This window comes from Theobroma umbraticum, unplaced genomic scaffold (genome assembly GCF_002168275.2).
Source record: "Theobroma umbraticum cultivar Fairchild unplaced genomic scaffold, ASM216827v3 scaffold_147.0, whole genome shotgun sequence".
Taxonomy (NCBI): Eukaryota; Viridiplantae; Streptophyta; class Magnoliopsida; order Malvales; family Malvaceae; genus Theobroma; species Theobroma umbraticum.
The window spans coordinates 4,416,944-4,429,745 of NW_018397259.1; the positions used below are offsets into that span (position 1 = coordinate 4,416,944).

Genomic DNA, 12,802 nt, shown 5'->3' on the forward strand with positions numbered 1-12,802 from the left:
TTTAATTTATAAATTGAATAATAAAAATATATTACAAACAAATAAATTACACAAAATATAAATAAGTAAATAAATTATATAAATAAAGTTTTAATCTTTAACACAAATTATCATCCCATAAACATAAATATATAACCAAATAAATAGACACTTCAAGACTTATTTATGTCCTTCTAAATTTTCATTCTCCAGCAAAATATTTAAATTTTGTTTGTACAGCAATAATGTCTCAAGATCTAATATTAATTATCATTAAAGAAAATAAGATAATGAGTTTTAATCTAAACTATAATTATTAATTTGATAAGTAAAAATTAAAGATATTGAAATATATAAAATAAACAATATTATTGGTAACTAAATTATTAATTTTATACAATTAAATATATAAAATTATTTTTTTTGACTTGCCCCAACTCACCTTAACCTACTGACCAGATGGGTTGACCTATTTAGGTTTGGTTTTAATATGAGCTTAAATTTTCAAGCTCAGTTTACATTACTTTCAATTACAAATAAGTTGAATCAATGGGTTAAGCCTATTTTGACAAATCTACTTGAAAGATGCTGTTTCAAGTTAAATTATAGACCTAGATTATGTAAATAGAAATTTCAATTAAGAAAATATTAATCAATTAAGAAAAAATTTCTTAAATTTTTTCAAGTGAAATTAATCAAGAAAAAATTAATCAATTTACAAAAAATTAATTGAATGGAAATTTCAATCAAGGAAAAATGTAAAATTAATCAATTAATAAAAAATTTAATTTAATTGAAAAGGAAAAATGTGAAATTAGTCAATTAACAAAAATTTTGAAAAAATTTAATTGAATAGAAATTTCAATTAAGAAAAATCAATTTCGCTAGAGGAAGGGTTTGAACCTTCGACCTTGTGGTTAACAGCCACACGCTCTAACCAACTGAGCTACTCCAGCCATTTATATATATTCATTTATTTCCAACAATACTATATTTTCTTATAAAATACTAATTAAGAAAAAATTTCTGATACATATTGATCTGTTCAAGGGCAATTCAACCTCAATTCATCTAGCAAAGCATTCAAATCAGAGTAAGATGATCCACCTTCTTCCACAGCCTTCCTCGCCATATTTTTCAATTCCTTAGCTCGGCTTCTCATTTCCTCAGCTTCTTCACCAACCATTACCCGACTCACTGCCCTTTCTATATCTTCCTTGGTTACTTTAAATTTTGTACTGGGATCATCTCCCCATCTACACCATTCTTTGGCTCCAACGCCTACTCCAATCTTCAGAACTTCTGCAATCAGCTTTTCGTTGCAGAACTGTTCTGCACAAATTGGCCAAGTAACCATTGGCACCCCAGCAGTTATACTCTCTATTGTTGAGTTCCATCCACAATGGGTCATGAACCCTCCTACAGCTTCATGATCAAGAATCAAAACCTGGGCTGCCCATCCCCTAATTATCAAACCTTTCCCTTCCATCCTCTCTTCAAATCCTTCTGGCAACCATTCTTCTCTGTCTTCATCGTTCACCTTTCTTACAACCCAAATGAAATCCTGTCCTGAAGCTTCAAGGCCCTTAGCTATCTCATTTAGCTGAGCAGCTGAAGTCCTGAATATACTTCCAAAGCATATGTAGAGAACTGAGTTGGGTTTCTTCGAGTCTAACCATCTTAAACACTCATCTCTGTCAATGAAGGCTGCATTTCCTCTTTCGGCTTTATCTTCGTTGTTCCTGTTGCAGAGTGAAACAGGACCAACCTGCCATGCCTTCCTTCCCATAACTTTGGAATAGTGTTGTGTGTAAGCTGATTCTAGCTCGTGGAAACTATTTACTATGACTCCATAGCTTGTCAACTCGGATTTGATAGCTTCATCCATCAGCTTTTTCCGGTCAGTTTCTGCTGTATCTTTAATATAATCTGGCAGCTGCAATCTCGTCATCGTTATCTGGTCCGGAAGGCCAGGCACATCAAAGGCTTCAGATTCAGATGAGACCTTCTTGAAGGGTTCATGGCGTATTAAGCTATCAGCGACACAAAGAGCAAAGGAGCTTTTTCCATGAAAAACCAGCCTTGGGATCCCAAACTTGCCAGCAATATCAGTAGCCCATGGAAACATCCAGTCAGCCACAAGGCAATCGGGGCGGAGCTCTTCGAGGATCCGTTCAAGTGGTTGTTGGAAAAGGGTGACGGCCTTGAGAAACTTTGGTGTCATTTCTTGTGAAGTGATGGAACTCACGTTCTCGCATCCTTCAGGCAGGCCTACCTCAGATGCAGGAAATTTTATTACCATGGTACTAATGTCAAAGCCCAATTGCTTTTCTCTTTGAATTTTGCTGGCAAAGAGAAGAGCATTAAGGGGAGTAGTAACAATAGTCGCCTTTACTCCATGCATAGCAAAGAGTCTAGCCGTGTCCACTGTTGGGATCAGGTGCCCATGGGCAAGTTGTGGGAAGAAAATGAAATGAAGCTGGCGTGAATTTGAGGCCATTTAGCTTGGTTCAAGGGAAGAAACAGGACAGGAGTAAATTGATTTGGCAAGTGAAGTAAAAGTTAAAAACCTCCTTATTTATACACAAAGCAAATGACGGAAAACCAATGAAAACCCCGTTATTCTAAGACACAGGTGCTTGAAGCACAAAAAAATATCGTGATGGGTGACGTGAGTCTGTCTGCTTGGAGTGCAAGTATACTTATAGTTAATAACTACCCTGGAAGATATGTGAAAAGGTCATAGTTAACTCAAATATGACATAGAACAGACAACCACCCATCTTCATTGACTTATTTTATCAATAAAATATTAGGAAATCAACTTCTAACATCAAGTCCATATTCATTATTTTATGCTTCTCTCATGTGTAAATTACCTACTAATTTGTTTACTAGGTTGGCAGGGAATCTCAATCTACTTGGAAGTCTATTTGTTTTGTTTAAGTCCCAGTCTTAATAACTTTTTCCCCGGCAGCAACATCCTCATCTTTATGCGTTTACCTTATGGTCTCTGCATAATGAATTCAAATGGGAGCAGCCAATTACCATTCTGTTTAGCACTGGCACACACAACAGCACAAGAGCAAGTTACTTTTCATCTGTTTCCTATTCAGGCCCATAACATTTTGGATATGAATGTGTGTACAGCCCAGTACAGGAAAGTTTATGACATGTAACAATATTTCATGTAATAAAATAATAAAAAAAAGGAAAGGAATAACTAAATAAAAGTGATTTCCACTTTAATTTTACTTTAGTTCCCATTTTAGTGTATTAGAAAGATAAAAAGAAAAAGAAAAAGAAAAAGAGAATGTTTGCGTTATTATTCCTCAGTAGAACATACTCACATGCCTCCACTTAGCTGCAAAAATTCTCCACTTTCACTAGTAAGTCTCTCTCTCTCTCTCTTTCTTTCTGAATGCATTTTCAGCTTCCTGTTTGTTGAAATTCCTTTTCTTCCATTGAACAAGAACATGGGTTCCAGATTTTCATCCCTGTGAAACTCCCTCTTTTCTTCTTCTGCCACTCTGCTGTTCTTTACTCTTCAGTTTTAGTTCATGGCTCGAAATATTTAGGCTTTTATAGAGCATCAGAAGAAATGGGTTTTACGTTTTAGCTTCCATAACTGTAAGTAGTTTCACAGTTTAGTTTTAGTTCTGAGTTTGTTTTCACTCATGGAGCTGAAATGGGTTGTTACTGTTTTTCACCCCTGGAAACCCTCAGAATTACATACACTGCCACTCTTGCTCTTGATAATACTACCACTATGTTCTTTTAACCTGTCTCAGTGTTTTGATCTTGACCCAGAAGACAAAGCCTCACTGTTATTGTTCAGGTCATCCGTTAAAGACCCTGGCCAGAGCTTAGAAACCTGGGTTGGGCCAAACTGCACCAACTGGACCGGTATTTCTTGTGAAAACCGGACCGGTCGGGTTGTTTCTGTGAACTTGGCTAACATGAATTTGTCCGGTAAAGTGCACCCTGGCTTATGTGAACTGTCATTTCTTGAATACTTGAAATTGTCTCAGAATAACTTCAATGGCACGATTCCAACGTGTTTTGGTTCATTGGGTAGTCTTAAGACTCTTGACCTTAGTCACAATAGCTTTAGTGGCGTTCTACCTGATGATATCGTGAGGCTTAGACAATTAAGAGAACTTGTGTTGAATGCAAACCGAGAACTGGGTGGCGTTTTGCCATGGTGGATTGGTAATTTTTCCAGCAATCTGGAAAAACTTGATTTGAGTTCGAATTCCTTTCATGGGGAGATACCTGAAAGCGTGTTTTACTTGAAGTCTTTGAAGCACTTGGATCTTGGAGACAATCATTTATCAGGCAATATTCATGAGTATTATCAGTCACTGGAGTTTCTTAATCTTGCTTCGAATCAGTTATTTGGTACTTTGCCTTGTTTTTCTGCTTCTACTCAGAGTCTTACAGTTATGATATTGGCTAACAATTCTCTTGTGGGAGGAATACCTACTTGTATTGCCTCGCTGGAAGCATTGACGCACCTTAATCTATCATTTAATCACCTGAGCTATGGGTTATCTCCGAGACTTGTGTTTACAGAAAAGTTGCTTGTGTTGGACTTGAGTTTCAATGATTTATCAGGTCCTCTTCCTAGCAAAATTGCAGAGGCAACAGAAAAATCGGGCCTTGTTCTTCTGGACCTCTCTCACAATCACTTTTCTGGTAAAATCCCATTGAGGATCACCGAGCTGAAAAGTTTGCAAGCATTGTTTCTTTCTCATAATCTCCTTACAGGGGCAATTCCAGCAAGGATTGGAAAGTTGACCTATCTTCAAGTAATTGATCTGTCGCACAACTTCTTATCAGGTTCAATTCCATTGGACATCGTTGGGTGCTTTCAGCTGCTTGCACTGATGCTCAATAACAACAATATTTCTGGTGAACTTCAACCTGAGCTTGATGCATTGGATAGCTTGAAGATATTGGATGTAAGCCACAACAAGATTTCTGGTGAAATCCCACTAACCTTGGCAGGGTTAAAATCACTAGAGATTGTAGATCTTAGCTCCAACAACCTCTCTGGAACACTGAACGATGCAATTACCAAATGGTCAAACCTCAAGTATCTCTCCCTATATCAGAACAAATTCAGTGGGAATATATCCAGCTGGCTATTCACTTTTGAAGCAATCCAGATGATCGATTTATCTGGGAACAAATTCTCAGGTGTCATACCAGATGGTAGCTTCAACATTAGCTTCCACAATAACAATGGAAACAGTGATAGAGCACCTAAAGAACCATTTATTGCAATGAGAAATGCTGAGATAAAAATTTCTGTCATGGTCATTGATAGTAGTGAATTAAGCTTCAATTACAAGGTGTCTTCAACAGTTGGAATTGACTTGTCTGATAACTTGTTACGTGGTGAGATTCCAGATGTTCTATTTGAAGCAGAAGGATTGGAATATCTGAATTTATCTTATAATTTTCTCGAAGGTGAGCTTCCAAGTTTGGAGAACATGTGGAACTTAAGGGTCCTGGATTTGTCACATAATTCCTTATCCGGCCAGATCGCTGCAAACATCTCAACCCTTAAAGATCTGGTATTCTTGAATTTATCATATAACAGTTTTTCAGGATCTGTTCCTGATGACCAGGGATATCAGAGATTCCCAGGAGCATTTGCTGGTAATCCTGATTTGTGTTTGGAGACCTCTGGTGAGGGTTGTGACAGAGCAAGCCTCCCTGCCGTGCCTGGGAAGACATTTGAAGAAGTTGAGGGACCAATATTGGTTTGGGTGTTCTGTGTAAGTGCTTTTGTTAGTTTCTATTTTGGTGTTGTGGCTCTCTTTTGTTCAGCTCGAGCAAGGAGTTACATCCTCCAGACAAAATTTTAATGCAGTGAAGGCGTTCTTCTATACATTTACATTTCTCTACTTTAGGGGGCTACTTTTCTTACTGAGATTTAAACTACTGCTCAAAACATTAGAAGGTATGACATCTCAAAGATCAGATTCTCTTTATCCGGTAATGTTTAATCTAACACTTCTATGTACGACAGCTTCTATCTATTAAGATTTAATGGCTTGATGTCAATGATTAGATTCTCATTTCAATCATGAACTTGTTCTCTTAAATACCTGTGGAACTGCAATCTTTTGGGATGAAACAAAAAGCATCTGTTTTTATCATCAAAGGGAAGCCAAAGGGCTTAGAAGACTTATGTATGCCCTTTTCAAAACCTTTTCTCCTCCTTTTAGTTAATAACTGGTCATTTATGATAGTTCCCACTTCCTGGGTTCAAATTTAAGTATCCCATTCCCCCATAGGGTTCTATAAGTAGATTAGTAAGGGGAAAGGTGACTTGATTTTGGGTATGTCATCCTAGTGGTGTTGGTAGTTCAGAACATTGGTGGGTTTATTTACTCCACATTAGAAAGGAAGAAGTTCATTAAGTAATCTTGGTGGAGCAAGTACTTGATATTGGTGACTACCATTTTAGTTTTCGTAAATTAAATGCATTCAATTCTGAAAAGTTATGTTTGTTTATCAATGCTTAACCATTGATGGAAATGCTACATTTGTTCTCCAAGAGTTGTATTATAAAAAGACTGTATATTCATCAAGTATATAAAGAACTCCTCCATGGAACCATTTTCACTACTTGTGCTTGGAGAATGTAGAGTTTTGAAGCTTTCTTGTATTCTAGAGGCATCATAGCCTTTAAGACAGTGTTCTTCACGCCCAAAGCCAAACTTCTTCGTTCCTAGTGATGAAGAAAAGATTGATTGGCAAAACAAATCTTTGCATAAATATTAAATATCCAATAAGTCTCTCGTTTTAATGCTTTAAAAACAAACATAATATTAACTTTTAATACCTTTCAAAAAAACAAAAAACTTTTGCTTCCTCTCTTTAAACAGGCTGAGTAGATTTCAAATCTCTTTACCTCCCTTAAACCAATCTATTCTTTCCAAATTATAAATTCCAAAAGTTGATACCACTATAAGAAGCAAGAATTTCATAGAGGCTATCCGTAAATAATGAACAAACAAGCTCATTTTTAAAATGCGAGAATTGAGTAAAGGAAAAGAAAGACAACAGTAACAGAAAGTTGAAGAAAGAAAAAACTCAGAAGAGAATTATGAACCAACTCCATAGCAATAATAACAAAAGCTTACTGCACTATCAGTGGCAGAAGATAATTTAGGGCCTACAGCATAAAGTTTTCAAGCAATTGGCCTTAAATCCTATTTTATATCCACAATGATCCTTCTTACTTAAAACATGTAAGAAAAATATTTTAAGTAATCCCAGAAGAAAGGTACTAGTTGCCTGATCAATGGGTGTAATTGGTGAATATGTGCTTTTCATTCTAAATTGGGATTTGGAGTGCAAGCGTTTGCTACCAAAAGATTGTATCCTGAGAGGGAAGAAAGCACTAACACCAAAAGTCTTACAACTTTTCCATCCATTTTCTTTACTTATTTCTTCTTGTTTGTATCATTTCATAACATTAACCAAACCAAGATTCTCTATCTTCTTGGAACTGAGAAGGGGTTAATACATTGCCCTCTACTTGATACTGTACGATGAGCATTCAATCTTCCTTTCCTCACCCTGTATTATAAATAGCTGCGATTGCTCAACCTGGGATGTACTTGGGACTTGTGTAATCAAATTCATCGTAAAAGCTTTTCCAGTTTCTCGATCGTCTGCTTCACATAATGTCTTGCTGTGGAGATTGCTGCGGTAGTGGCTCCATTGGGTGAAAATTTTATTTATTTTCTTATTATTATGATTTCCTATATATATATACACACACACACACACACTCGGCTGCATGGACAGTAAAATTTGAGAAGATTGGTGTATATTTTTGTCTTGTTATGGTGAACAGGTATCCTGACTTGGGAAACTTCAAAAAGACCACCACTGAGACCACTGTCTCCGGGCTTGCCCCAATGAAAACGTATGCTGGCATTATAGTCATAGACTTGCATTCATGCCAAAATTATGGTCTTTAACCTTATATTTGTCTTCTTGCAATCACCATTCAATCAGATCATGATTCTTATGACCATTATTGGCAGGTCGTATGAGGGGCCCGAGAAGAGGTTTGGAGCTGAGAACGGGTGCAAGCAATGCGGATTCTCAAACTGCAGCTGCAAATGAAAAAGAAGAAAAGGTCCACATGTGTATGTATCTTGATATAGAATAAGACAGCCATTGCTTTGGCAGAACCTTTTCCAGGGTTTTGCTGCTGTGTTTCAACGGCTAGAATTTGGCCTTGCTAATTTCTGTCAGCGTCTGCTGTTTTGTCATTGTCGAGTGCTAGTCTTTTTGTACGTTTAGAAGCCCGAGAGGGGAGGTTGGGTTTTATGGAATGAAACATTTCAACGCTTTTCCTTTCACTTGAGTTGTGAATTGGCTACTTCCCTCTACAATTTCTATGCTTGAAACTTCTGATAAGGTCGATCAATTTTAATTCTTTTTGGGACCAAGCGAAGGTGTATGAAGATGATCATGCATATGAACATGATCTTGCTTTAAATTCGGTGAACCCTTAGTCATAATGTATTGAAATTCCCACTATTGAATAAAGGGTATAAATGATTTATATAAGTTCCCATCATTCAATTCTGTTTCATAATGTACCCAAAAATGGATTCCTTCCGTTCCTTCTATTTCATCATTTTCCTGTAAATTGTGTTTCTTTTCTTCCTTTGTTGAGAATTTTAATAATCCAAAGGCATAAGATGGGTATTTGTAAGCTTCGTCCTCGTGTGAGATGTTCAAGGTCTAGCTAAAGAAATACTATGGTCAGTCCATCATGACAAAGCAAGGATCCCTGGGAGTAGAAAGAATCTACTGGAACTAATACCTTGTTAAATAACATTTACATGCAAATGAAATATAGCCTTTAATAAAGGGCAAAAAGGTGACACAACAGCTTTCACAAATCGGCTTTCTTTTCCTGCAATAGTCAATAGCCAATAGGGCTCAACATAAAGGGCCAATTTTTCAATTTTAGAGCTAAACCTGTAACCAAGCAACCCTCACTACCCAAGACTCTTAAAGGGAGAATTACATGGTAAATCTTTGGGGAAAACAAAAGAAACAAAAAGAATAATTGTAAGTTTGATGGTTAGATCTATCCTGATCTACAACAACATTGTCGAAGGGGGCACTTATAAATCAAGGTTGACCTGCAAAATGTAAAAACAAAGCCAAAATTTCTCCTTGAGGTCAACAATTGTATATAACAGCCCAAGATTTCTTGTCGAAGCCAAAATTTTTATGTGCCATTTGACTTATTTTCCTGAGGATCCCTATCTAGCAACTTCAATAGCAGCAGAAAGTCAATGACCATATTCAATCTCCAAAAACCTTTGTATGAGCTCTAATATCTGATTGGACCATCCAGATTACCAGATGCAAACTGAAAATATGGGGACAAGGTGTGGCAATGAGATTAGATCATTTTGAAGTTGGTAAATACGTAAAGTTTGCATGTATTAACTCATCTAAACATGTTGCATCTACATAAGAAGATACTAAACCAACTGCCCTTAATGGTCATGCAAAGAGAGAGCAAGAGAGGTAATTATGAACATAACAATAGCAATATTAGATAAACAAAGCTTGATCCTTGTTCCACCAATCCAAAGTTACTCAACATGAGCAAAGGAAAAAGGCAACTACGAGTAAGGCAACGAAAGTGATAAACAAGACTTGAAACAAGTAGTTTAAATGTGGGAATATAGGCATTCAGAACTGACAAGCTCAGCCGTAAAAAAATTCCTAAAGCAGAGTATATCAATTAAATTAACACCATATTCTATGATCTAAGAAGGACTTGTCTCTTTAGAAGTGTTAGTAGGACAATTACCCTATGTGTATGTGCACTCACACACACCTTGTGTATGCATGTGTCTGTGTGCATGACAGTACCCTCTTGCAGATACATATTTGTATTAATTAGCAGTCCTCGAAAGAAAAATGTGCAAACCCTATTTTTTGGTTTGTTTTAAATCACTTAAATTTTGAAGGCATTTTGAGGCTAAAAACCTCAAGCTTCAGTTAATTGTTGCCTTAACTACTTATTTTTGCTTCCTCAAAAGTTACTAAAATGAAAAAGCATATAGTAAAAACTAAAAAGTTAAGATGAGCAAACTATTTAAATTGTAACACATTTAACCACAATTGTTCCATGTAACAATAAAATCATGCATCTCGTATTCAATTAATTTTTTATTTTAAATTATTCAAAAACATAGTTTATTTGTATATCTAGACACGCCTTTGCTTTTAGATTTCAGAAGCAAAATGATAAACTGAACAAAAGGAATCTAAGTATTTTATTAAAAAGAATATTCAAGTGTTCCACCAACTAGTGTTTTTTTATTTTTTTCCTAGTTCATTGCAACTAGTTTCAATCATTACCTGTCGAACAATTGGATTAGTTGACGTTGTGAATTCATCAGTCATTCCTTGCCAGACAACTTTCCCCTCATGAAGAAACAATAACCTATAAGTAGAAAAGTGATACTTTGAGCAGGGCATCCCACATCTAACAAAAGCAATACAACATCATGATCTCAGAAAACCTGTCAACAGCTCTTCTAATGGTACTATGTTGATGAGTAACAACCACGTAAGATGCAATCTTTCCAGGTTTTCCCAGCGCATCCTCACCCTTCGTATGGACAGAGCGGATAAGATCTTCAACCACAGTCGATGCAATTGGATCAAGCCCAGCTGTCGGTTCATCATATAAAAGCACCTGTCCAGGAGCAAAAAGAGTTACAAATTAGAGAGCAAGAAACTCGATTTATAGACAAAAAACACTAACATAACCATTTTTTTTCTGGTGGTACCCACCAAAACCAAGGCTGAATGAAATCAATTGCATATTAGGTATAAAGCAATAGCTGGCTCAATTTAGTATAATAATACATTTAGGAGAAATTAAAAACTTCTCATTGCATTACTTGCTTAAACATTGGAACTCAACATTTTGTAATACTCTCCCTTCCGAGTATGGTCAAGGAGCATGGTTGTTGTTTACTTTCTATGATAATTAACCAAAAGAATGCACTTAGAATGATAAACTTAAAGGGGCATAACTCTATGTAAAGCACCTAAGCTAGAGTATAAGCTCTCCTACCATATAAAAGAATAAAGAAGAGGAAAAAAAATGAGCAAATTTGAAGAGGCACATATAACCAAGAGTAATCATATCTTGGAGACACGTTCTACGTTGAGGCCACAATATATAAGCATAATATTTTCTACAGAAATGTAGACTACATTAAGATAAGATAACTTGCATAGGTCTCCAAGCTACTTGCTTTGACATTTTCTACCAGCCCCTCTCAATTCACAGAGAGAAGACCCACAGTCAGGATATGACCTACCTCCAATATAAAACAAATTAAAACATAGGACCTCATTTCAGGAGCAAAGCTGCAAATGAGCTATAGATTACCCCATGACTCGTGCACATAAAACAATAACAACTTGCTTTCTCTTAATTATTCTACTTTGAGTGAAGTCTTTTACTGGCCTTCTGCAATTAGAATCCTTATAGAAGATAAAATGAACACTAATCAGATGATGCTTAGAATAATAAATCATTATTAGTTGCCAAACCATTTGGATGTTCTACTGAATCTTACAAGCATAAGGAGTTTTAAGCAACTCAGTTAACACTATGGCTTAGATCAAACCACAATTTTCAAAATATTTCTATCCTCTAATGTAGATCTCTCTAGTCAACTGGTAAGAATACCAGAATAAAGGCCACAAGAAACAGCAACATCTATAAAAAAAAGGAAAGATTCTAAACCTGCTGCATATAATTTAGCATATAGACATTACCACATAATAAATTCAAGAGAAAGGTCAAATTTGCAGCTTTCTTCATTTGTTAGCTACCTTCAAATCACGAGGATGAAATGAAACTATTAAAACAAATTGAAAAGAAGAACAGGGGAGAGCAGAGGATGAATAGATTGATGGATTGGAGACAGAGAGATAGAAGACTACAGATTAAGACTTGAAAATAACTTGCAGTTATTGCTAGTGAAACATATGACAGATCAAATGATAACTGATTTTATAAATTATCACCTCCTCTGCACAAACTGGAAGAAAAGGAGGTGAGCAAGCCAGATTATACGCAAAGTGAAACAAGCAGACTAAATTTCATGTTCCTAGGGTTCAGGATTAAAATCTGAAAGCAAACAGAATCAACTGGATGCTAGTTGAAAGTCCACTTTCCTATGGTGCCATTAATTTGGTTTCGAAAACCATCTATAAGTTTACCTTAAGACATCTAAATGAGTCAGCCGTACAATGATGAAAATTTTTTATCAAAATTACAAAGGATTACTACAAAAGCTCCATCATCCATTTAATGAAAGTTAAGCAGCATTCCAGAGAGGAATTTATCATACCTCGGGCTCAACTGATTCTTTGGTGATATCATAAATTATGGAACGAGCTAAAGCAACTCTTTTCTTCATTCCTCCAGACAACTCAGAAGGTAACCTGTCCTCAACTCCCTGAAGAGAACATTAAGTTAGATTTGACATCAGCGGGGAACTAGAAGGTACATGTGTTCACATTGCAAAAGGAGGTGATGGAAGAGAAGATATACATGATACTGCTAAAAGCATTAATAAGCACAGATAGCATATGAGAATTGATGTTCAGCACGAGTCAAACTAACTATGAAAAAGAAATTTAAATAGACTTCATTATGTTGAAATCCAACATCATTGTAAGACCTTAAAATATTAGCTACATACTAACTAAATCAAGCATTTTTTTTTTTTTT

General features: G+C 35.9%; 3 protein-coding genes and 1 non-coding gene across 5 annotated transcripts in view; 1 reads left to right on the forward strand and 3 right to left on the reverse strand.

Moving 5' to 3' along the window:
* Positions 1-861: 861 nt before the first annotated feature.
* TRNAN-GUU (transfer RNA asparagine (anticodon GUU)) lies at positions 862-935 on the reverse strand. The gene has a single exon. It is a non-coding gene; the product is annotated as a tRNA-Asn (tRNA).
* An 89-nt stretch (positions 936-1,024) lies between these two features.
* Positions 1,025-2,479, reverse strand: LOC110415772 (scopoletin glucosyltransferase-like). The gene has a single exon (XM_021427485.1). The coding sequence runs from the start codon at positions 2,477-2,479 to the stop codon at positions 1,025-1,027; it is 1,455 nt and encodes a 484-aa protein (XP_021283160.1).
* Positions 2,480-3,265: 786 nt separating this feature from the next.
* CLV2 (Leucine-rich repeat (LRR) family protein) lies at positions 3,266-6,054 on the forward strand. The gene has a single exon (XM_021427619.1). It carries the CDS (start codon positions 3,657-3,659, stop codon positions 5,853-5,855), a length of 2,199 nt encoding a protein of 732 aa, XP_021283294.1. The 5' UTR covers positions 3,266-3,656; the 3' UTR covers positions 5,856-6,054.
* Positions 6,055-8,912: 2,858 nt separating this feature from the next.
* Positions 8,913-12,802, reverse strand: part of LOC110414839 (protein TRIGALACTOSYLDIACYLGLYCEROL 3, chloroplastic-like) — a 7,805-nt gene continuing 3,915 nt past the window's right edge. Inside the window, exons 7-10 of one of the 2 annotated variants that reach the window (XM_021426252.2) lie at positions 12,420-12,527; positions 10,657-10,744; positions 10,405-10,489; positions 8,913-9,400 (exon numbers count right to left, since the gene is read on the reverse strand). In XM_021426252.2, coding sequence (XP_021281927.1) covers positions 10,446-10,489; positions 10,657-10,744; positions 12,420-12,527 — 240 coding nt within the window. In that variant the 3' untranslated portion in view covers positions 8,913-9,400; positions 10,405-10,445. Of the gene's footprint in view, positions 9,401-10,404; positions 10,490-10,568; positions 10,745-12,419; positions 12,528-12,802 lie in introns of both variants that reach the window. The other variant, XM_021426251.2, reaches the window with a different exon arrangement.

What these genes read in the sequence shown, in the direction of transcription:
- LOC110415772 (XM_021427485.1), bottom strand. Translation starts at nt 2,479, where the DNA reads ATGGCCTCAAATTCACGCCAGCTTCATTTCATTTTCTTCCCACAACTT.
- CLV2 (XM_021427619.1), top strand. Translation starts at nt 3,657, where the DNA reads ATGGAGCTGAAATGGGTTGTTACTGTTTTTCACCCCTGGAAACCCTCA.